The sequence below is a fragment of the Delphinus delphis genome, chromosome 16 (genome assembly GCF_949987515.2).
Source record: "Delphinus delphis chromosome 16, mDelDel1.2, whole genome shotgun sequence".
Lineage (NCBI taxonomy): Eukaryota > Metazoa > Chordata > Mammalia > Artiodactyla > Delphinidae > Delphinus > Delphinus delphis.
Window position 1 is genome coordinate 11,995,509 of NC_082698.1, and position 21,651 is coordinate 12,017,159.

The 21,651-nt window shown below is 38.0% G+C and overlaps 1 protein-coding gene and 2 non-coding genes across 3 annotated transcripts in view; all 3 read left to right on the forward strand.

Annotated features, from left to right (window-relative positions):
• Positions 1-362: 362 nt before the first annotated feature.
• Positions 363-21,651, forward strand: part of EIF3A (eukaryotic translation initiation factor 3 subunit A) — a 33,558-nt gene continuing 12,269 nt past the window's right edge. Inside the window, exons 1-14 of the mRNA XM_060033983.1 lie at positions 363-565; positions 7,260-7,450; positions 7,605-7,741; positions 8,139-8,302; positions 9,848-10,047; positions 11,246-11,454; positions 12,952-13,123; positions 16,708-16,812; positions 17,190-17,288; positions 18,790-18,906; positions 19,151-19,336; positions 19,956-20,303; positions 20,950-21,054; positions 21,142-21,255. Coding sequence (XP_059889966.1) covers positions 517-565; positions 7,260-7,450; positions 7,605-7,741; positions 8,139-8,302; positions 9,848-10,047; positions 11,246-11,454; positions 12,952-13,123; positions 16,708-16,812; positions 17,190-17,288; positions 18,790-18,906; positions 19,151-19,336; positions 19,956-20,303; positions 20,950-21,054; positions 21,142-21,255 — 2,196 coding nt within the window. The 5' untranslated portion in view covers positions 363-516. The remainder of the gene's footprint in view (positions 566-7,259; positions 7,451-7,604; positions 7,742-8,138; positions 8,303-9,847; positions 10,048-11,245; positions 11,455-12,951; positions 13,124-16,707; positions 16,813-17,189; positions 17,289-18,789; positions 18,907-19,150; positions 19,337-19,955; positions 20,304-20,949; positions 21,055-21,141; positions 21,256-21,651) is intronic.
• LOC132440122 (small nucleolar RNA SNORA19) lies at positions 16,913-17,043 on the forward strand. Its single transcript, XR_009522526.1, has one exon. It is a non-coding gene; the product is annotated as a small nucleolar RNA SNORA19 (small nucleolar RNA).
• LOC132440121 (small nucleolar RNA SNORA19) lies at positions 18,333-18,462 on the forward strand. Its single transcript, XR_009522525.1, has one exon. It is a non-coding gene; the product is annotated as a small nucleolar RNA SNORA19 (small nucleolar RNA).

A 21,651-nucleotide genomic window follows, 5' to 3' on the forward strand; every position in this document is an offset into this window, starting at 1 on the left:
AACTCAGTCAAGCCAGGACATTCTCTAGGCGGATGGGACCTGAGAGTTAACTTTGTATGACTCCGCACAAGTCATGTTAAAAGAAGAATCTGTGCCTTCCCGCCAGACAGAAGCTCTGACCCAAATCTCACCTTTCCCACCCAGATTGTCGCTCGAAGAGTGAGGTGGCGGAGAACCGGCTCTCTAACATTTCTCCGCGGAGTCCCCAGGTGCAGCCAGAGAGCTAGGAAGACTTCGGCTGGCGCCACGTCAGCCGGCAGGCGTGCGGCCAACGCGCCTGCGCGCGAGGAGGGGCGGTGCGCAGGCGAAGGCCCGCCCCTACATCCGGGGCCTAGGCGGCGGCGGTGCCGCCGCGCGGGGGTCACGTGTCTCTTTCCTTTCCGTCTCTGGCCGGCTGGGCGCGGGCTACTGCTAGCGAGGCGCGTGGAGCCTTGCGCTGCTACCCCTTCGTCTCCTCTCCTAGCCCGGGCCCCTAAGGAGTTCGCTGACGCCGGGTGAGCTGAGCCTGCCGCCAAGATGCCGGCCTATTTCCAGAGGCCGGAAAATGCCCTCAAACGCGCCAACGGTGAGTAGGGGATCAGGGCGCGCCGGACTGGGGCGGCCCGAGGCCTCGGAAGTCGAGGCGCCCGGGCCAGCTTCTCGCTGCTTCGCCGCTCAGCTGCGGCTGCACAGGAGGCCGATGCGGCCTGCCCGCCGCCGACTCAGGCCGTGGTTGGGCATGGTGTCCCTTCTCACTCCAACCGACGGGGGGGGTGGGAGGCGCGGAGCAGGGAACCGTCGCTCGAGGGCTCGTCCCTCCCGCCGCCTCCGCCGCCGGGTGAGTCTCGGGGCCGCGGCTCCCGAGACAGCCGTACCCGGGCCTGAGCTTCTTCCTCCCGCCCGCCTCCGCTTGGTCCTCCAGACCACGGGGCTTTCAGCTTCGGCCCCGCGCCCCCGGCCGCCATCTGGGAGTGCCGGGGAGGAGGAAACATGGCTCCCTCCCGGGGACAATGCACGCCAGAACCTCGGCTCCACCTCCCGCCGGGCCCGGAGCCGGGCAGTCCCATCTCCTCCCCTCCCGCAGACAGCTCGGCACCCCCCGAATCCAGCCCCGCGCTTTGCGGGGTCAGGGTCCACTTACCCTCTCCTCTGACCACTATCTCCGCTTCGGGGACTCTGACCCATTTAACCCGTTTCCTATTTTTTCTGGCATTGATTATTGGCAGCTCAGAAGCCAACTCCGAATCACAGGAAGTTGGAACAGAGTTAATACTGTAAGAGGGACTTCAAGTTCTCTCTCAAAGATAACGAAAGTGAGGCCTAGGGAGTCTGGTTTGCCCAAGGTCACTCTGGGAGTTAGTTGTTGAGCTAGGAGCCTAAAACCAAGGTCTCTTCCAGATCAGTCGATTTTTTCACTACGGCGCTGCTACTTGCGATTTTTATTTACATATGTGTACTTATGGGAAAACTTATGGCGCTTCTGGGAAACCTTGTGCTTGTCCCGGTCTATTCAAGAGGCATTTATTACGTTGGCATTATGGGGGTGCAAATGTATTACACGTGCCTCTGGTCTTTAAACACTTTTTTATTTAGGGTTTGTAAGTGTTAAGGGCGTTCATTGCTCTTAGTTTCACCCTTCTTCCATCCAAACAAGTTTTGGATCTTATCCATGTTGTAGGTGGATATGCCGTGTCTGTTAAGCTTTTATGCTTGTGAAGCTTATTTTGTTAGTTTGTTTGAAAATCCTCTTAGGAAAAGGTCAATTTCAGTCAGTACATACAATTGATACTACTGATAATCTGTCAGGACCAGAGGTCTGTCACATGCTTGTTATTTTAACTAGAAGTAAGAATTTCGGGGAGAAGTAACAGTCTGTGAAATAGGATAGTGCCATATTCTGTGGAATAGAGTAATTGTTTTAAAAACAATTGAAACTACAACTTTGACCTGATCACCCATTTTAATTCTCCATCTAATAGTCAGAACAGGCAAGAAGTTTACAGATGTTGATTAATTTATAAAAAAGAAAATAGATTGAGATGGAAATTTAACCCTACAAAATGAGCTAGCAAAGTTAGGGAAAAAAATTTTTTTTGATGTTTTGAAACTTAGAGAATTATATTGTGGCATACCAAATGACTTGGGTGAAATTACTGCTGTAATTGCTTCTGCAGATCTGTTTTACAGTCCTTTGAATGCTTGACCAACAGACATTTTTCCCCCATGTTAATTGGCTAAAGCACTGTAATCTCAATGGCCTAAATATTACACATTTGATGTGTTCAGGCCTTGTTTCCTTTGCTCCTCCCTTCTGAATCTTTTTATGAACTTAATATGTCAGTAATTTTTTTAAATTAGAAGGGATATATGATATGTAACAAATCTTAAATCTCTTCTCACAATTTCTAAGTTGAAATAGATTTGATTCATGGAGGGCAATATGGGGAAAATGTCAGAAATTAAAGTAGGCAAGATGAGAAAGGGACACTGAGATGGAGGTGGAAACTTGAATTTTGTTAATGTAGTTTTTCAAAAAGGCCCCTTTAAACTGTAGGATGAGCGTAGGATGGTAGAGATGCCTTACCTCTCAAGTAGTAATTTCTGTACCTTTCATCTTGTGAACAGAGAGATCCTGTCTTAGTGTCAAAGAGCAGAATGTGGATGGCAAATGACACTGCTTACAAAACTTTAAATAGGATGATCAAAGCACATTTTATTTTAATGGAAATAATCTCATTTATCTATAACATTGGTAATCTCAATCACATCTGGACCTCATCCATTATGTTATCCTAATAAAACATGAATAAATTTAAGTGTAGAATAGTTTATCAGAGCAATATTTTTGGAAACAATTGGAAAACAATCATCCAGGAAAATGAGAACTTGGCCCAGCAGTTACAGGCAAGAAATTCATTCCCCAGAATCATTTGGAAAAAGCCCTTTTCTGGTTTATATTGTTAAGTAGTGCCAAATCAGTTGCTTCTGACCCTGTAACAGCTTTTTAACTTGCACTCTACAACCAATGACTTAAAAATGAAGTTGTTAATAAACCTACAAATTGTGTAACATTATATCTTATCTACTTGGTCCGGTGCACAAATAAACTAGTAAAATTGAAGGGTTGACCTAAAGTTTTTCTTTATAGGTAGACACATAGTTTCAGTCATGGTGTCTTAAAGGTAAATTCAGAATGCCCACCCTCCTAGTAATAGTTGGTAATTCCAGATTTTAATTTTTATTTCAAAAATATCAGTCTGGAAATGAACATTTCTGTAAATTTTGCAGTAGAGGTTTTAGTTTTAGTGTGTGATAGTTTTTTCCAGCCTCAAAAACTTTTTTTCCCCTTAATTAGATGATTCAGAGGATCATCTAAACTATATCCTCATATCAGTTGGGATAAAGACAGGAACTCACCATCATGGATTATCATGAGAAACTTCTTTCCATTTCAGTGTTTTCTTTTAAAAACATCCTTGCCTGGTATCCATGTTTTCCTTTTTTTCTTGGTGGTGGTGATGGTCCTATGAAAAATTATTTTTTAATGCATTTGCTTTGGCTTTTATGAAACTATTGTTTCAGAGTTTGAAAGTATTGAATTTGGAATCCTAAATTTTGATTGGCTGTTGAGGAAATGAAAAGTACTTTTAGTTGTATCACTGAACAAGACTTTGTTTTTTTTAAATGACATTAAGATACCACACGAATTTAAAAATAAGATATTGGGAAAGTGAATTATTTTTTGACAGTTTAATATTTTGTCACCACATCATGCTGGTGACTCTTTGTGCCTATTCTGTATTGCGTTGACGGTGTTTATATATGGTAGTATGGGATTTAAATCCTCAGCATAAGTTTGGGAATTGGATATAATAGGTTATAATAGGTCATTTTGGTGTGCTGCTGTGATATTCTTAATGTAAAGGATAAATTTAAAAACATTTACTCCCCAATTTTTGGCTGATAGAAACTGTGTATGTCAGTTTTGAAAAGCATTTAAAGTACTGTTGGATTTTAAAATAATCTGTGCATGCTCCAGGAAGAAAATGGGTAGGTTCTCCCCTTAAAATAGAAAAGGCTTATTTCAACAAAGTATCTAGTTGTATTACATCTTTGTTTAATTTTGTAGGATTTATTTGGAGGGAGGTAATAAAATTGACTCAACTGAAAATGGCCTTTCTGTCATATTGGCCGGTTTGATATTGAGACTGTTGAAGTATTGAAGAGGGGTTTATATTCATTTGCCTGTAAGGAATATGATTTGATATAATATGGGATGATGTAGGATATTGTGTTAAAGATACTAAGTTCAGTATGTTTTGTGATTTATCCTGTGCAAGCTTTTTAATATACTAGAGTTGGAATATTGTTTGTAGTTTTCCGGGAGGAAGGAATGTTTAGAAACAGCATTCCTGAAAGATGTGATAATTGGAAGAAGAAATAACAGAGTTACTCACTAAATCTGTAGATCTAGTAAATCCTCCAAATAAGAGACATTTTTACCTATGTTTGCCTAGCACAGTTACCGTTAGATAATGTTATACATTGTTAGGTTAACACTTAAAAGAATTTCTTGTCAAGGATTTTTTTTTTTCCTTAGGAGGAAAGTAAACAATGATTTTTAAAAACAGATGTTTTAAGTTTTTTATAGTGTAAACTAGTGTTTAGTTCTGCCAAATTATTTTTCAAATGTTCAGTGGAGAGATTTTTCTGTGTGTGAAATTTGCCAGTTACTGAGTTTTAAGTTGAACATAACCAGAAAAATACCACCCCCTAGTCTATTAAGTGTACAAAAGAAAATAAGATGAGAAAAAATATAAGTTTTAACCTTGGTCAGAAATAATGTGTTAGAGGAGACTTTGCTTTTGATTGAGTTTCAAAACGAGCAACATACCTAAGATTGGAACTGATTTTGAAATATTGCCATGTACATGCCTTCACGTTTAGGTGGTGAATTTTAAAAGAGTATACATTTCTTTGCTCTACGTTCTATTTTTTTTCCCAATTAAAAAATAAACTTAATTTTAGAAATTTGAGATTTACAGAATTATCATATAGTACAGAGGGATCCCATATACACCACACACAGATTCTCCTATTAATGAATATCTTACATCTGTGTGGTATATTTTTCACAATTAATGAATCAATGCTGTTACATTGTTATTAAGGAGAGTCTATACTTTGTTCATATTTCCTCAGCTTTTCCTAATGTCCCTTTTGTATTCCAGGATCCCATCTAGGATACCACATTACATTTAGTTGTCTCCTTAGGCTCCTCTTGGTTGTGACAGTTTCTTAGGTTTGTTGATGGCCTTGACGGTTTTGAGCAGTATTGGTCAGGTATTTTCTCTCTCAGCTGGGATTTGTCTCAATATGTTTCTCATGTTTAGACTGGGATAAATAAGTGGAGTGATATTCTGTGCTCATGGATTGGAAGAGTAAATACTGTTGTCAGTTTTTCCAAACTTGTTATATAGATTCATTGAGATCCCAGTGAGCTTTCTATTTTTTTTAAACTTATTTATTTTATTTATTTGGCTGGGTCTTAGTTGCGGCATGTGGGATCTTTCCTTGCAGCATGTGGACTTCTCTCTCATTGTGGTGCGTGGGCTCCAGAGCGTGCAGCCTCAGTAGTTGCAGCGCTTGGGTTTAGTTGCCCTGTGGCGTGTGGGATCTTAGTTCCTGAACCAGGGATCAAACCCACGTCTCCTGCATTGGAAGGCAGATTCTTAACCACGGGGCCACGAGGGAAGTCCCCATGAGCTGTTCTGTAGGTATCTACAAGCTAATTCTGAAGTTTATGTGGAAAGGCAAAAGGTGTTGTATAGCCAACACAATACTGAAGAACAAAGTTGGAGTACCCACCCTACTTGATTTGAAGACTTTTCTATATGGCTACAGTAATCAAGACAGTGAGGTATTGGCAAAAGACTAGACAGATCAATAGAGAATGATAACTATAGAGCCCAGAAATAGACCCACACAGTCAATAGATTGTAAAGGAAAAAAGTCAATCTAATTTGTTTTTTCTGCCTCAAGTCTTAACATAAACTAACAAAAATTTTATCAGCCAGATCACTGTGACCGAAGTTATGCTTGATTTTTCGGCATGTACAAGGGGGAGATTGTTTTCCCTCATGACTTGAATTTCTGGAACTTTAAAATAACTTAGAAAGATATAATTGGTACAGAGGAATTGAGTGAAATCTAGTTTTACCTGTAGGTCATATTTGAGATAGTATTAAATTTTCATTGTTTTACCTTGGATAATTTTGGCATAGCTTTAGAAGTCAAAAATAAATTTGAGCCATCATCAAAAAATCTAGAAACAATAAATGCTGGAGAGGGTGTGGAGTAAAGGGAACCCTCTGCACTGCTGGTGGGAATGTGAATTGGTTCAGCCACTATGGAGAACAGTATGGAGGTTCCTTAAAAAACTACAAATAGAACTACCATATGACCCAGCAATCCCACTACTGGGCATATACCCTGAGAAAACCATAATTCAAAAAGAGTCATGTACCAAAATGTTCATTGCAGCTCTATTTACAATAGCCCGGAGATGGAAACAACCTAAGTGCCCATCATCGGCTGAATGGATAAAGAAGATGTGGCACATATATACAATGGAATATTACTCAGCCATAAAAAGAAACAAAATTGAGCTATTTGTAATGAGATGGATGGACCTAGAGTCTGTCATACAGAGTGAAGTAAGTCAGAAAGAGAAAGACAAATACCGTATGCTAACACATATATATGGAATTTAAGAAGGAAAAAAAATGTCATGAAGAACCTAGGGTAAGACAGGAATAAAGACACAGACCTACTAGAGAATGGACTTGAGGATATGGGGAGGGGGAAGGGTAAGCTGTGACAAAGCGGGAGAGAGGCATGGACATATATACACTACCAAACGTAAAATAGATAGCTAGTGGGAAGCAGCTGCGTAGCACAGGGAGATCAACTCGGTGCTTTGTGACCACCTAGAGGGGTGGGATAGGGAGGGTGGGAGGGAGGGAGACGCAAGAGGGAAGAGATATGGGAACATATGTGTATGTATAACTGATTCACTTTGTTATAAAGCAGAAACTAACACACCATTATAAAGCAATTATACTCCAATAAAGATGTAAAAAATAAATAAATAAAATAAATTTGACCTCAAAAGAGATGGTAATAGGTTCAGAAATTAAAACAGCCAAATTAAAAAGCAAGATTTAGGCGTTTATATAGTATACATAACTGATTTTAATTCTCCTGAATTACTTTTCCAGAATTTCTTGAAGTTGGCAAAAAGCAGCCTGCTTTGGACGTTCTTTACGATGTTATGAAAAGTAAGAAACATAGAACATGGCAAAAGATACACGAGCCAATTATGTTGAAATACTTGGAACTTTGTGTGGATCTTCGCAAGAGCCACTTGGCTAAAGAAGGCTTATATCAGTATAAGAACATTTGTCAACAGGTATGAACAGCTGGGTTTTTATGTTTTACTAAGTGCTTTTAGTAATTTTCAGAGGAGTTTGCCTCTGAAAGTTATTATGTTTTATATCATAAAGTTTGCTTTTAAAATATTTTATGGTTTGTTGGGGAAAATTTTATTTATTTATTTTGTCTAGGTGAACATCAAATCTCTGGAGGATGTTGTTAGGGCATACTTGAAATTGGCAGAGGAGAAAACTGAAGCTGCTAAAGAAGAATCCCAGCAGATGGTCTTAGACATAGAAGATCTGGATAATATTCAGACTCCTGAGAGGTGTGTGGGTTAAATTGCTAAGTAAATTTTTCTCACTGTTTTTCTTTACATGTGTCTCCATCATACCCATTTGAAGTAGGTGTTTGCTAGAAAGAATGCTTATCTTTGAAGTTTTAAATGTGTGGTAACCTTAAGAAGTCATGTACTATTCAAAGTTCATAAAGGTGGAAAATTACAACCATCAGATAGGAGGGTGTATACTAATTTAAATGGCTGTAATACAGGTTGGGAATCCAAATACTTTGACACTAAGTGATAGCTTTACAGTGTGTCCAGAGTTGTAGTAAAAATATAAACTATTTTATAATGATCAGTTTTGGTTTTGGTTTTATAATCATATGGCAAAGTAGGAAACCATGTCTAAAATTGTTTTCAATGTTTTTAAATATTTTTGTAGTGTTCTCCTAAGTGCTGTAAGTGGTGAAGACACTCAGGATCGTACTGACAGATTACTTTTAACTCCATGGGTTAAATTCCTGTGGGAATCATACAGACAGTGTTTGGACCTTCTTCGAAACAATTCTAGAGTAGAGCGTCTCTACCATGATATTGCCCAACAAGGTAAAACAAGAACTGATTTGAAAGTTGACTTAAGGATAGGTTTTGCAAAAGATTAACTGTTAAAGTTAACCTCCTTTTCTCTGTAGTACTTATTTTACATAGTTTTTATTGTTGTAGATGATTAGCATTCATTTGAATATTATATAAATGATTATAAGAAATTTGTTTCATTAATCAAGGTATTTCTCTATATTCCACTGATGTCTGAAACACCTTTTAAAGTCATTTTGGAATTTTCCAAGTGACTGAAAAGATAAACTTAACTTTTTTGATTGCTTTCTGGCAAACTTGAGTTCTACTTTTGACTCTACAACATATTCTTTGGCAAGCTACTTAACCATGTACTGGGTTTCTGGAGTCTTTTTAAGGTCCAGAAGACTTACATGATTCTATGAAAAACTATATATTTTTCCTTTCTTAAACAGTGTTAATATAGAACTAAACCTTGATGACTCAGGATCATCATAAAAAGTATCTAGTAGTTAATACTGCACGCACTTTTAATCTGAAGAACTGTGTTAAGTCTGTTTTCCTAATCTTGTCTTTTTGCCTTACTGTCAATGCAGCCTTTTAACTGTAAGTGACTTGAGAGTGGCTCTTGGCTTTTTCTTACTTTGGCCTTAGGCACAGGCAGGTGTTGCCATTCTTTTTAATATGGGGCTGATTGGCTGATCTGTTTTGTTATGGCTAGCATATGTGAATTTTCATTTAACACAAGCTAGGGCTTTTTGATAACAGTTGAGATAAATATTAACTTGTAGTTAAACTGCATCCTTTGAAATAGAAATACTCTTTTTTAGGGGAAGGACAAAAGTTATTTTAGTATAGCTTTTTTTTTTTTTTTTTTTTTTTTTTTTTTTTGCGGTATGCGGGCCTCTCACTGTTGTGGCCTCTCCCATTGCGGGGCTCCGGACGCACAGCCTCAGCGGCCATGGCTCACGGACCCAGCCGCTCCATGGCATGTGGGATCTTCCTGGACCGGGGCACGAACCCATGTCCCCTGCATCGGCAGGCAGACTCTCAACCACTGCGCCACCAGGGAAGCCCAGTATTGCATTTTTGACAGTAGAAAATGACTATGTATTTTAATGGTGGAGCAAGTACTTCATTTGCACATCTGTGTACACAGTAGAAATTAGGTTACCACACACCCCCAATTTGTATTATTTAGTTTTAATTAGTGCAAAAGCTTGTTTTCTAGTAACTTAGATAGGAAAGTTCATTGTATTTCAGACCAGAATTTTTTTGCTCTTTTAGGGTTTGAAGTGTTTGAAAGGTGAGTCCCTCCTAGACCTAAATTTGAATCGCTTCCTTTTGTAAACTCTCCCAGAACCGTATTTTAGTCCTAGACCAGGACTGATGACTATGTCCAAAAGGTGGTCAGGGCACATGAAGTGAGTTATGACTCTGATCACTTCTAAAGACTGATGGTGAGTTTGGTAAATCTTGATAAAATAACTGACCTTAGTATATGAAATAAAACCTATTCAAATACTTAAGTTGATGGTGGAAAGTACCTAATATATTTTACACTTATGCTTATAGCTTTCAAATTCTGCCTCCAATATACCCGTAAGGCTGAATTCCGTAAGCTGTGTGACAATTTGAGAATGCACTTGTCTCAGATTCAACGCCACCATAACCAAAGTACAGCAATCAATCTTAATAATCCAGAGAGCCAGTCCATGCATTTGGAAACCAGGCTCGTTCAGTTGGACAGTGCTATCAGCATGGAATTGTGGCAGGTATGTTGTGAACTGTTAGCTTTTCTTTGTAGTAATAACAGCCCATATTACCTTTTTTTTCTTAATGAGTATCTGCATCTTGATAATCTGTTGGTTAATTTCAATAGATAGGTGACAAATTTAAGGTTGTCTAATGGAGTAGGAAGAGTTCTGGACAGGAAGTCTCAGATATTTTGGTTCTTGATGCCTGCTGTCAGTTCTGAGCCAAATCATGTAATCTTTTTCAGACCTCAGTGCTCAAAGTGTGGCTTAATGCTTGGAGGATATGCATTACAAAATTTTTTAAAGAAGTTTCATGGTAGTTTTGTGTCTGTTTACTCTGATTAAAAAAAAGTCTAAGTTCATCTTTCCATCTTATTTTTGTAGTAATTTTATTGTATTTTATAAAAGTATTGGTGGCAACAGGTTAGAAATGACAAAGATGAACTTGTCCTTTACCGCAGAGAGCTACAGAAGCACTGCACTAGATTATCTCCTAGATGTTTCAGTGCTGCCCTGACTTAGTAAGCAATGCACAGTGAATATCATACATTGGAGATCCCAGTGGTGTTGGGAATCTTGTCCTCAGCATGGCCTTTTTACTCTAAGAATTCTGCAACGACATTTTCACATGAATTGTTTTTATATATTTGATTCCCCCACCAAATCTAATTGAAATTGCAGAGGAAGAAACTAAAAATCGGTAGTTTTTCAGCCAAGTGGAAATGTGATTTCCCGCTCTCTCCCCATATTTTCCTTTTCTGTAGGGTATACCCTTGGCATACTGTCTGATGAACTAAAGAGGAAAAAAAGTTCAATAGAAGACAAGTAAACACGCTTAGTATAGGAAAAATAGATAAGTAAAAGGGAGAAAATATCCATTATCTTTATCACTCAAATAACCTCTATATTGTGTTTTATATCCTTTGAGATTAAAATATATATTCCCTCAAGTGGTATGATAATATGCACATTTTTTAAAAAAGTTTGGGTAATCTACTTTAAGCAGTTTAAGGATTTAGTGTTTTTGTAATTGTGATGTTTTTCTGAAACATATCAGATATTGAATTATAGACGAATAAAGAGAACCACACATGAAGGCATTTTATTGGCCATTTTTATTCTTGTGTTCTGTATTTTAAGTTTCATAAAGAGATTTGAGTTAGATTTGTTTGTTTGTTTAGAATGCAATGACTGTAATTTGTACCACTAATTTTAGGAAGCATTCAAAGCTGTGGAAGATATTCATGGGCTATTCTCCTTGTCTAAAAAACCGCCCAAACCTCAGTTGATGGCAAATTATTATAACAAAGTCTCAACTGTGTTTTGGAAATCTGGAAATGCTCTTTTTCATGCATCTACACTCCATCGTCTTTATCATTTATCTAGAGAAATGAGAAAGAATCTTACACAAGAAGAGATGCAAAGGTAAGAGTCTTATTATCAGATAGTATTGAAATTATGAAAGAAATAACTTCTAAATGGCATCATAGTGTTTGATGAGGGTTTCTCAGCTTCTGCACTGTTGACATTTGGGACTGGTTCATTCTTTGTTGTGGAGGGGACTGCATTCAGGATCTTCAGCAGCATCCCTGGTTTACCCACTGGGTGCCGGTAGCAGTCCTTCCAGTTGTAGCTACCAAAAATATCTTGACGTGGTTCTTCTTGGGCAGTATTCTTGGTCTTCAGTAGCTATCTTTTATCTGATAACTCTCCAACTGAGAAAATGGAATATTAGAAAAGTCAGTGTTAAGGTATGAGCTTTCTATCGCGTATGGGTATTTAGAATCTAGGAACTAATTAGACAAAAGAAATGAGTACTTCTATCAAGTAACTTTTTCCCAACTATAAAACATTAACTGTATAGAATATTTGGTGTGTGTATTTTTATGTAGATAGATAGTCTATAACCTAACAATCTAAAGACCATTTTATTTTTTTAACATTACATATATACTTTTTTTTCAGTCATGTTTGGTTTTTATTGTACATTTCAGTTGGGCTTAGGCAACTCACATACCGTATCTTATTGGTAGACCATGTTATTTTGGCCTCTAGTAGAAATATATACACCAGATTGTTTTTCTTTTAGCTTTTAAAGAAATACATGGAACCAAATAAATGAATTTTTCTAGTATGTATTTTTAAAAAATAACTCTTGAGGATAGTGTTCATTATGTCATTCACTGTCCTGTACGTAATCCATGTCTGTTTGGGATAAGAAAAAACCGGATTTTCCTTTGTTGTTTCTATACTCTCCCATTAGAAAACACTGTAAGAGTACTGTCATAATCATTAAGCTGTCTTGCTCTATGTACGTTATTTTCCTTAATCCTCACAACAGCCTTGTGACTCAGAAAATGAAGTATTTTGCCTAAGGTTCCAGTCTTGGGAATCGTGAAGCTGAGATTCCGACTCTAGACTCTTGTGCTCCAGAGCACACAATCCTTAGTGTCCTACGGTGCTCTGAATTCAACCCGACTTTCCTTTTGTGTTTTAAGGAAGCTTTAGCTTTTGACCCCCACCTTCCATAATTATGTTCACTTATGGTCCTTGTAATTTTTTCCTCTTTCTTATTGTCATTTTTCCCTTCGTTTTAAAAGCTGCCTTAAATGTTTTTATAAGGAAGTATGGGGTACACGCAAATGTGTCTGTTCTGCCGTTTCACCCACAGTCTTTATAGCTAGAAGACATTGACGGTAGTTAGCGGGTGAATGAAGTTCTGCTTCTCCAAGTGTTCATTTTAGCATAGTCCATTTCTCTTTTAATTAATCCCATGCTTTGACGAATACTTATGAGTACAATTTACCATGGTGGTGTACATATTCTATCAGTGGCATATTTTACTAGAGGATTAAAGAGAAGTGTCTTTCTGCTTATCAAGTAACATTTACATATTTAACAGATTGTAACTTTGTTCTCCAGAATGTCTACTAGAGTCCTTTTGGCCACTCTTTCCATCCCCATTACCCCTGAGCGTACTGATATTGCTCGACTTCTGGATATGGACGGCATTATAGTTGAAAAACAGCGTCGCCTTGCAACACTGCTAGGCCTGCAAGCCCCACCAACGCGAATTGGCCTTATTAACGATATGGTTGGTATAAGTTTTAGCATTCTTATGGCTTTGAACAGAAAGCTATATGGTCAGGTTTTATAATTTATGATTATTAAACGCTGGGAATTCTGATGCATGGACAAGTTTGAGAACCACTGGTGTAAGTCAACACTGTGTTCATTTGAGGTGTTTTGTCTTGAGTGAGCTGGGGTTAAATTTGATGTAGCAGACAAGACTTGGACTAGCTTTAAGGAATAATATGGGCCACTTGGTAAGAGAAGTGATGATGGGCAAGAATGTTCAGGGGCAAGAGAAAAAAATCAAGCTGATAGGTGTTAGAAATACGATAATGAGGCTAGGAAAGAATGTGAGTTAGATTAGGCCCAATTCTGGACAATTAAAATGTTTCCAACTTTTTTCTTTTAAACTTTCATTGTACGTTACTAAGGCAGTGATTCTTAATCAGGGCTATGCACTGAAATTTTGTGAAGTACTTTTTAAAATGCAGATTTCTAGGTTTCACCCACTGCATTCACTAAATCAGTTTCGGAATATGGAGCCTAAGATTTTGTATCTTCACAATGTTTTACATTGGAATCTTTAATTCAGTGGAAACTTATCACGTGAGTGTCTGTTACATGCCAGGCAAGTGATGCTTAAATGGAATTTGCACTCTTAGAGGAGTTTAGATTTTAGAGATTCTGATTAACAGTAATAGTCTGACTTTGTGGTTATTGTGGTACACCTCCAGCAAATTACTTTGGAACAAGAGAAAAAGGAGGGACAGGTATTAGAGAATAGGCCTTACTTTATTGGCAGTCAATTAATTTAGATAAAAATTAACACAATTTTTATATGGCAACAGTTTTCTCTTGTAACATACTTCTCTGTATAGTGGCAAGGCAAATTCCCTTTGTGATCAACTTTTATAAAAAAACTTAATATCTACAACAGTATTTCTGTGTCTTCGTATGCCTCCATGTTTTATTCTGCTTCCACTTGCAAAAATCAGCTTTGTGTTTTGGAAAGTTTCTATGGGACTGAATTAAGTTATAAAACAACAGCATTGTGTTTAGGAAGAGGTCTTACTAGCAAAAAATTTTTTAAATACTGAAAAATGTGCCAAACTGGAAGTATAATCCGTATCTCTTGAGCCCATGTCTGTACATAGCACACCTTGATGTTAAAGGTACTTATTCAGGGGTGAGTATTGGTGGGATCAGGGTCAGTAGCCAGGACATCCAGATCTGGGTCCTCATTGTACCCATAGATAAATGTTTAAGTTTATAAGAAAGGTACTGGTTGGTGCCAGATGAATAGAATAGCTAACTGTCAAGAGGCATTTTACAAAACTTGAGTTCACCATATGTACAAGGTCGAGACCTGAGTTTTGGGCTCATATAACTAAATTCATAATCACCAAGAGAATGATTCTAATATCTCAGGAACAGACTCAAATTAATCAAGTTCATAAGGTATTGTTAGGTCAGAAAGCCAATTATTAATTTTGGAGAGAAATGTACTTTAATAGATTATGGTAGCCTGTCTAGCACATTCCCTATTTGGAGGGGGTGCTAAATGGAAAATCTAGAAGAATAATTTATTTATTTATTTTAAATCGAATTGTAGTTGGTTTACAGTGTTGTGTTAATTTTTGCTGTACAGCAAAGTGATTCAGTTATACATATATGTACATTTTTTAAATATTCTTTTCCATTATGGCCTATCTCAGGATACTGAATATAGTTCCCTGTGCTGTATAGTAGGACCTTGTTGTTTATTCTGTATGGAAGAGTTTGCATCTGCTAACCCCAAACTCCCAGTCCGTCTCTACCGCGCACCCCCAGCAGCCGCCAGTCTGTGCTCTATGGGTCTGTTTCTGTTTCATAGATAGGTTCATTCGTGTCATATTTTAGATTCCACATATAAGTGATATCATATGGTATTTGTCTTTCTCTTTTTGACTTCACTTAGTATGATAATCTGGTTGCATCCATGTTGCTGCAAATGGCATTATGTTTTTTGTATGGCTGAGTAGTGTTCCAGTGTGTGTGTGTGTGTGTGTGTGTGTGTGTGTGTGTGTGTGTGTGTGTATTTATATTACGTCATCTTTATCCATTCATCTGTTGATGGAAATTTAGGTTGTTTCCGTGTCCTGGCTATTGTGGATAGTGCAGCTGTGAACATAGGGGTGATGTATCGTTTTTAATTATAGTTTTACCCAGATATATGCCCAGGAGTGGGATTGATGGGTCATATGGTAATTCTAATTTTAGTTTTCTGAGGAACCTCCATACTGTTCTCCATAGTGGCTGCCCCAATTTACATTCCCACCAGCAGTGTAGGAGGGTTCCTTTTTCTCCACACCTTCTCCAGGGTTTATTTGTAGACTTTTCGATGATGGCTATAGAATAATTTCTTGATAGGAATGAAATCAGGACTGGGGGAATTTTATTTGAATGCTTGTATCACATCTTATTCCTATAAACATACAAGGGCATTTACAAGGGAAGTATTCAAATGCTGTGGGACATCAGTCATGCACGCATTTTGCACTGGAGATAAACCTAGAGTGCTCGAGAGTGTGGACATCCTCCTGTCTTGGAGATGGGATCTGCCAACAGTTGCCTCAGTTTGGAACCTAGTCTGTAGGGGTACGTGCTCCTGTGCTTTGGGGGTCTTGGTTTGTTGGCTGCAGTTGTTCTTTCTTTGGGTTAGCAGTTTCCAACAAGTAAAGGATAAAGGTCACATGCACTGCATGTAGTTAGAGCACAGGTAAGATAGGATTTGGTAATGGGCAGTTTTGGAGTTTATAAAATTATACCACTTTTTTGTCTCCTTTGTGAGGGCGGTTTATGCAAGCAGCATCTTTATTGTGAAAGGAAGTTGAGTTCTATTCAAATATAAACTTAAAATGTATTAAACTGTAACTTTTTTTAAAGTACAAATCATAAATGTAATTGCATAAATTCTCAAAAGATTTTTCCAGTCAACACTCTCCCATTTCCCCCAAGAAGAACCACTGTCCTGATTTATAACACCACAGATTAATTTTGCCTGTTTGTATATTTTATATGAAATTTAAATTTCACATAAATGGAATAATATGTGAAATTCTTTTCCTCACCATCTGGGAGATTTATTCATGTATTGAATGTAGCTGTGCTTTCTTTGACCGTTTCTGTATATAATGTGAACCTATCCCTTTTTGTCCTGAGTTTTTTTTGAGTTTGTGGCTATCAGGAGTGACGCTGCTGTAATAACTTCTGTGTGATAAAGTTGTTTGTAAACTGGTATTTTACTTGTTACTGATAATAAATTAGTCGATGTTGGCCACACAAATTGTCTTCGTAAATATTTTGATTGTGTTGATGAGTTTTTATTTCCCTTGTAAATTCTTTTGGGGTTTCACTGTAGAGAGCTGCATAATTTGGGGCAGGAGACTCAGAGTAGTGGTCCTGGATTTCTTTTTCATAAATTTCAAGGAGGTGAGGTTGAGGCTAGATAATCTTAGAGTCATATCCCAGATTTCCAATCTTATATTTTTCTTTAATTTATAATCATTTCAGAATCCCAGTTGAAAACACCTTCAGCATTTAAACCTTTTGTTTTGCTTACTGTAGGTCAGATTCAATGTGCTACAGTATGTTGTCCCAGAAGTAAAAGACCTTTACAATTGGCTAGAAGTCGAATTTAACCCACTAAAACTCTGTGACAGAGTCACAAAGGTAAGCTTTGGTTACATTACCACGTAGCCAGCCCTGTTGCAGTTTTAGGTTGTATTTTTATTTGTTAAGAGAGAAGTGTTGTCCTGTGTGTTTGAATTTGGTGCACATTTCATTGTCTTTTTTTTTTTTATGTCAAGAGAAAAGATATTTCTGATGTGCTAAATAAACCTTTGGAGGTAAATTAGCAGCATGACTAATTTAGCCATTGCTGTCAGTCACCTTCAGACAACAGTCAATAGCTGCATATTACCTTTTGTATTTCTTTGCATTGTGTGGTGGTTTTGTATGTTAAGAAAATTGAAAAAAAAAAATCTCAGGTGTTTTAGTATTTGTCGTGTAGAAAATATAACTCTTTTTCAATTTAATGGATTTTATAGGTTTTAAATTGGGTTAGGGAGCAACCTGAAAAGGAGCCAGAGTTACAACAGTATGTCCCACAGCTGCAAAACAACACCATACTCCGGCTTCTCCAGCAGGTAAAGATGAAAAAAATGAATGTTTTATGGACGAACTGTAATTTCTCTCTTGATTGTTTTGATCACAAAACTAAAAATGTAGGAATAGCCTAGAAAATGAAAGCCTCCCCAAATTCTACCCTCCACCAAAATTAGTTTTATTATTTATCTGTTTGATTTGAAAAAACAATTATGTGATTCATAACTGCTTTTGTCTCTTTTTTGTTGACCACTGTCTTCGTACATTTTTCCTTGTTAGCCGTTTATGTCTTATTCCTTCTAATACCTACGTAGTTTTTCATTGGCTAAAGGTACCATGATTTATTTATACAGTCTATTGATGGAATTTTTTTTTTTTCTTTTTTTTTGCGGTACGCGGGCCTCTCACTGTTGTGGCCTCTCCCGTTGCGGAGCACAGGCTCCGGACGCACAGGCTCAGCGGCCATGGCTCATGGGCCCAGCCGCTCCGCGGCACGTGGGATCCTCCCGGACCGGGGCACGAACCCGCGTCCCCTGCATCGGCAGGCGGACTCTCAACCACTGCGCCACCAGGGAAGCCCTGATGGAAATTTTTTAGTTTTTTTGCTGTCATAAAATGTTGCAGTAGTGAGCATCTTCTGTACTTGTATCTTTGCATTCTTCTGTGATTTCCTGTAGCTAAGAAGTGGAATTAGTCATGGTCTACACATTTAAAGCTAATAGATCCTCAAAGATCGGATTCATGGGCCCTCCCACCAGTAGTGAACAAGAAATAGAAAGCCTTTTTTCCTGCTAACACTAAGTATTATCAGTATTTTTTTTTTTTTTTTGGCTGCACTGCGCGGCCTATGGGATCTTAGTTCCCTAACCAGGGATAGAACCCGTGCTCCTTGTGTTGGAAGCACAGAGTCTAAACCACTGGACCGCCAGGGAAGTCCCAGTATTGTTAGTCTTTTAACGTATTTTAGCCCACCTTTGTACTTAAGTTTGAATATTATGGTTTCTAATATGGCTTTAATGATCCTGTTTTGTCTTCCATTTGTTTCATTGCGGGGGGGCTTTTACTATATGTTCACTTTCATATTTGTGCACATTTCATTGACCTGCTTTCTCTCCTGTATGTGAGCAGTGTTATTTCTTATGTGCTATACAAATAATTGAAGGTTAATTAGCAGTATAACTAAGTAGTAATACTGCCAGTCTCCTTCAGACAAATAAACAATTTTATTAAGTGTTCAGATGAATTAGGTAAGTAGCAGGTCTCTCTCTACAAATATGTGACCATTTAGGTGTTTTTTTTTTTTTAATGAAACTAGGATATGAAAGGATTATGTGATGGTTCAAAATATAACATAATCCTTTGAAATAGCCTTGGATTGTAATTCCAGCTCCAGCAATGTACTGTTAACATACTCTGAGCTTCAGTTTTCTTTTCTTTGAAAAATAGGCTAAATTTCTACTTTCCATGGTTGTCATGAGACTCCACATAAAAATTGCTGAATAAATGATAGCTATTATTACTAACCTTGTGTTTTTTATGCAGGTGGCACAAATTTATCAGAGCATTGAGTTTTCTCGTTTGACTTCTCTGGTTCCTTTTGTTGATGCTTTCCAACTGGAACGGGCCATAGTAGATGCAGCCAGGCACTGCGACCTTCAGGTAGGTGCTGCAAGGGGACTCTGAGGTTGGAGGCCTTTGAGGACGAAAAAACGCATACTCTTTGTTTCTCAGCTTTTGGTACAGTGGCACCCTTGTAAAGCTTTATTGAATCAATCTTCTAGCTTTTATATTTGACATTCTTCAGTTAATTTTTTATTTGAAATTTTAATCAAGTTATTCATTTGTAGAATGACTATATTTGCACGTAGATTTAACTGTTGATAATACCATTTAATTTTCAAAGGTTCGTATTGACCACACATCTCGGACCCTTAGTTTTGGATCTGATTTGAATTATGCTACTCGAGAAGATGCTCCAATTGGTCCTCATCTGCAGAGCATGCCTTCAGAACAGATCAGAAATCAGCTGACAGCCATGTCCTCAGTACTTGCAAAAGCCCTTGAAGTCATTAAGCCAGCTCATATACTGGTATGTATCTTTGGGAGAAATGGACTACAGAATTTTTGAGGGGCCCTTATGTCTTTCACAAAAAGGTTTGAGACGATGTCTGAGAGAAGGGATTTATTATATATTTCCTATTGACATTTAGTTGTATTTGATAGTTCTGGTATTTTTTATCAAATATCTTTATCAGATATACAGATCTTTGAGCTTCCTTCCATGGGATAAAATGATAACACTACTCGGGTAATGTGATAAAAGGAGTACTGTTAAACCGTACAATAACAGACCACATGTGACGACCCTCCAAATAGGGGAGTGCTATGATTGGGCTTTTCCTTTCTGCTTCAGTTGTTTCTTGTTTGTGAGCTCTGTTAGTATTCCACCTTGGCTTGAACACTTTAGAGTAGATTTGGTTCAGGGAAAAGTCAACCTAGCAGATAAACGTTCTTCAGCTACTGTTAAAGACTTCAAGTAGGAGTAGCGCCATAGTATTTGGTACTGGGAACCAGTAGCTTGAATAATGTTATCGTCTGTTATTAACTGCAGATGCATGTAAGGATAATATATTAGGATTATGTAATATTTTTGATGTCTGATACCATGGTATGTCGCTTAAATTTTTTTAATGCATTTGTTTTTGAAGCAAGAGAAAGAAGAACAGCATCAGTTGGCTGTTACTGCATACCTTAAAAATTCACGGAAAGAGCATCAGCGTATCCTGGCTCGCCGGCAGACAATTGAGGAAAGGAAAGAGCGGCTTGAGAGTCTGAATATTCAGCGTGAGAAAGAAGAGCTGGAGCAGAGGGAAGCTGAACTCCAGAAAGTACGGAAGGCTGAAGAAGAGAGGCTGCGACAGGAGGCAAAGGAGAGAGAGAAGGAGCGTATCTTACAGGAACATGAACAAATCAAGAAGAAAACTGTTCGTGAGCGTTTGGAGCAGATCAAGAAGACAGAACTGGGAGCCAAAGCATTCAAAGATATTGACATTGAAGTATGTAGCATATTATGCATTAAAAACTTCAGTTTTATTCGGGTCTCTTAGAAGCACAGTTCTTTTTTTGTTTTTTTGAGGTACACAGTCCTCTCACTGTTGTGGCCTCTCCCGTTGCGGAGCGCAGGCTCAGCGGCCATGGCTCACGGGCCCAGCCGCTCCGCGGCATGTGGGATCTTCCCAGACAGGGGCACAAACCCGTGTCCCCTGCGTTGGCAGGCGGACTCTCAACCACTGCGCCACCAGGGAAGCCCAGAAGCACAGTTCTTTACCATTTATTGGTTTATTTTGGGTTATTTGGTTATTTCACTCATTTTGATACAGCTAGTTCATTAATCTCTGAAGTAAGCATTTGTTTTTAGTGATGCTACAGTTTTTAGCCACTGTTGAAATGGAGTTTGGATACGGTAGAATGGAGGAATAAGAAATAGATGTTAAGATTACATTGTTTTTCCCTACAATCAAGTGGAAATAAGGCTATTTTAAAACATTTTTATATTGCCTGAATTTACCCATTGCAAACATTTGCCCATTATAAAGAAAGTAATTTAGCATATGTTTCTAGAAAGAAATGGTGCTCCATATTGACTGCTATGCACTTCTTTTATACTCTTATTAATTATGGTGCGTTTGTATTACTTTCCAGGACCTTGAAGAATTGGATCCCGATTTCATCATGGCTAAACAGGTTGAACAACTGGAGAAAGAAAAGAAAGAACTTCAGGAACGCTTAAAGAATCAAGAAAAAAAGGTAAATGAAAGAACTGGTGAACTTTAACATGCCAAGTTTAAAAGAATTTTTTTTTTTTTAAACAACACTTGTTTTCATGACATTCAGATTGACTACTTTGAAAGAGCTAAACGTTTGGAAGAAATCCCTTTGATAAAGAGTGCTTATGAAGAACAGAGAATTAAAGACATGGATCTGTGGGAACAACAAGAAGAAGAAAGAGTAAGGTTTTCATTTAATTATATTTTCAGACTGTAAGCTGTAATGAAGTCCTCTGCCAGTAATGGGAACAGGGTTTCAAATTGATTTTTGTATTCTTTTGCCAGATACGGTGCTTTAATGGCTGCATGCTAACAGATTGGTAGACAGACAGATTTTCAGAATAGAGATTAAAAAATGGAACTTGTAAAATACAAAGGATAGCTGAAAAATTTATTTAAAAAAAAAACAGCAATTCACATGCCATATAATTCACATGCCGCATAATACAATTCACATGCCATGTATTTCACCAATTTAAAGCGTGCAGTTGATGGTTTTAGTGGATTTACAGAATTGTGCAACCTAATTTTAGAACATACCCCAAAAGAAACTTCATACCTTAGCAGTCACTCCATT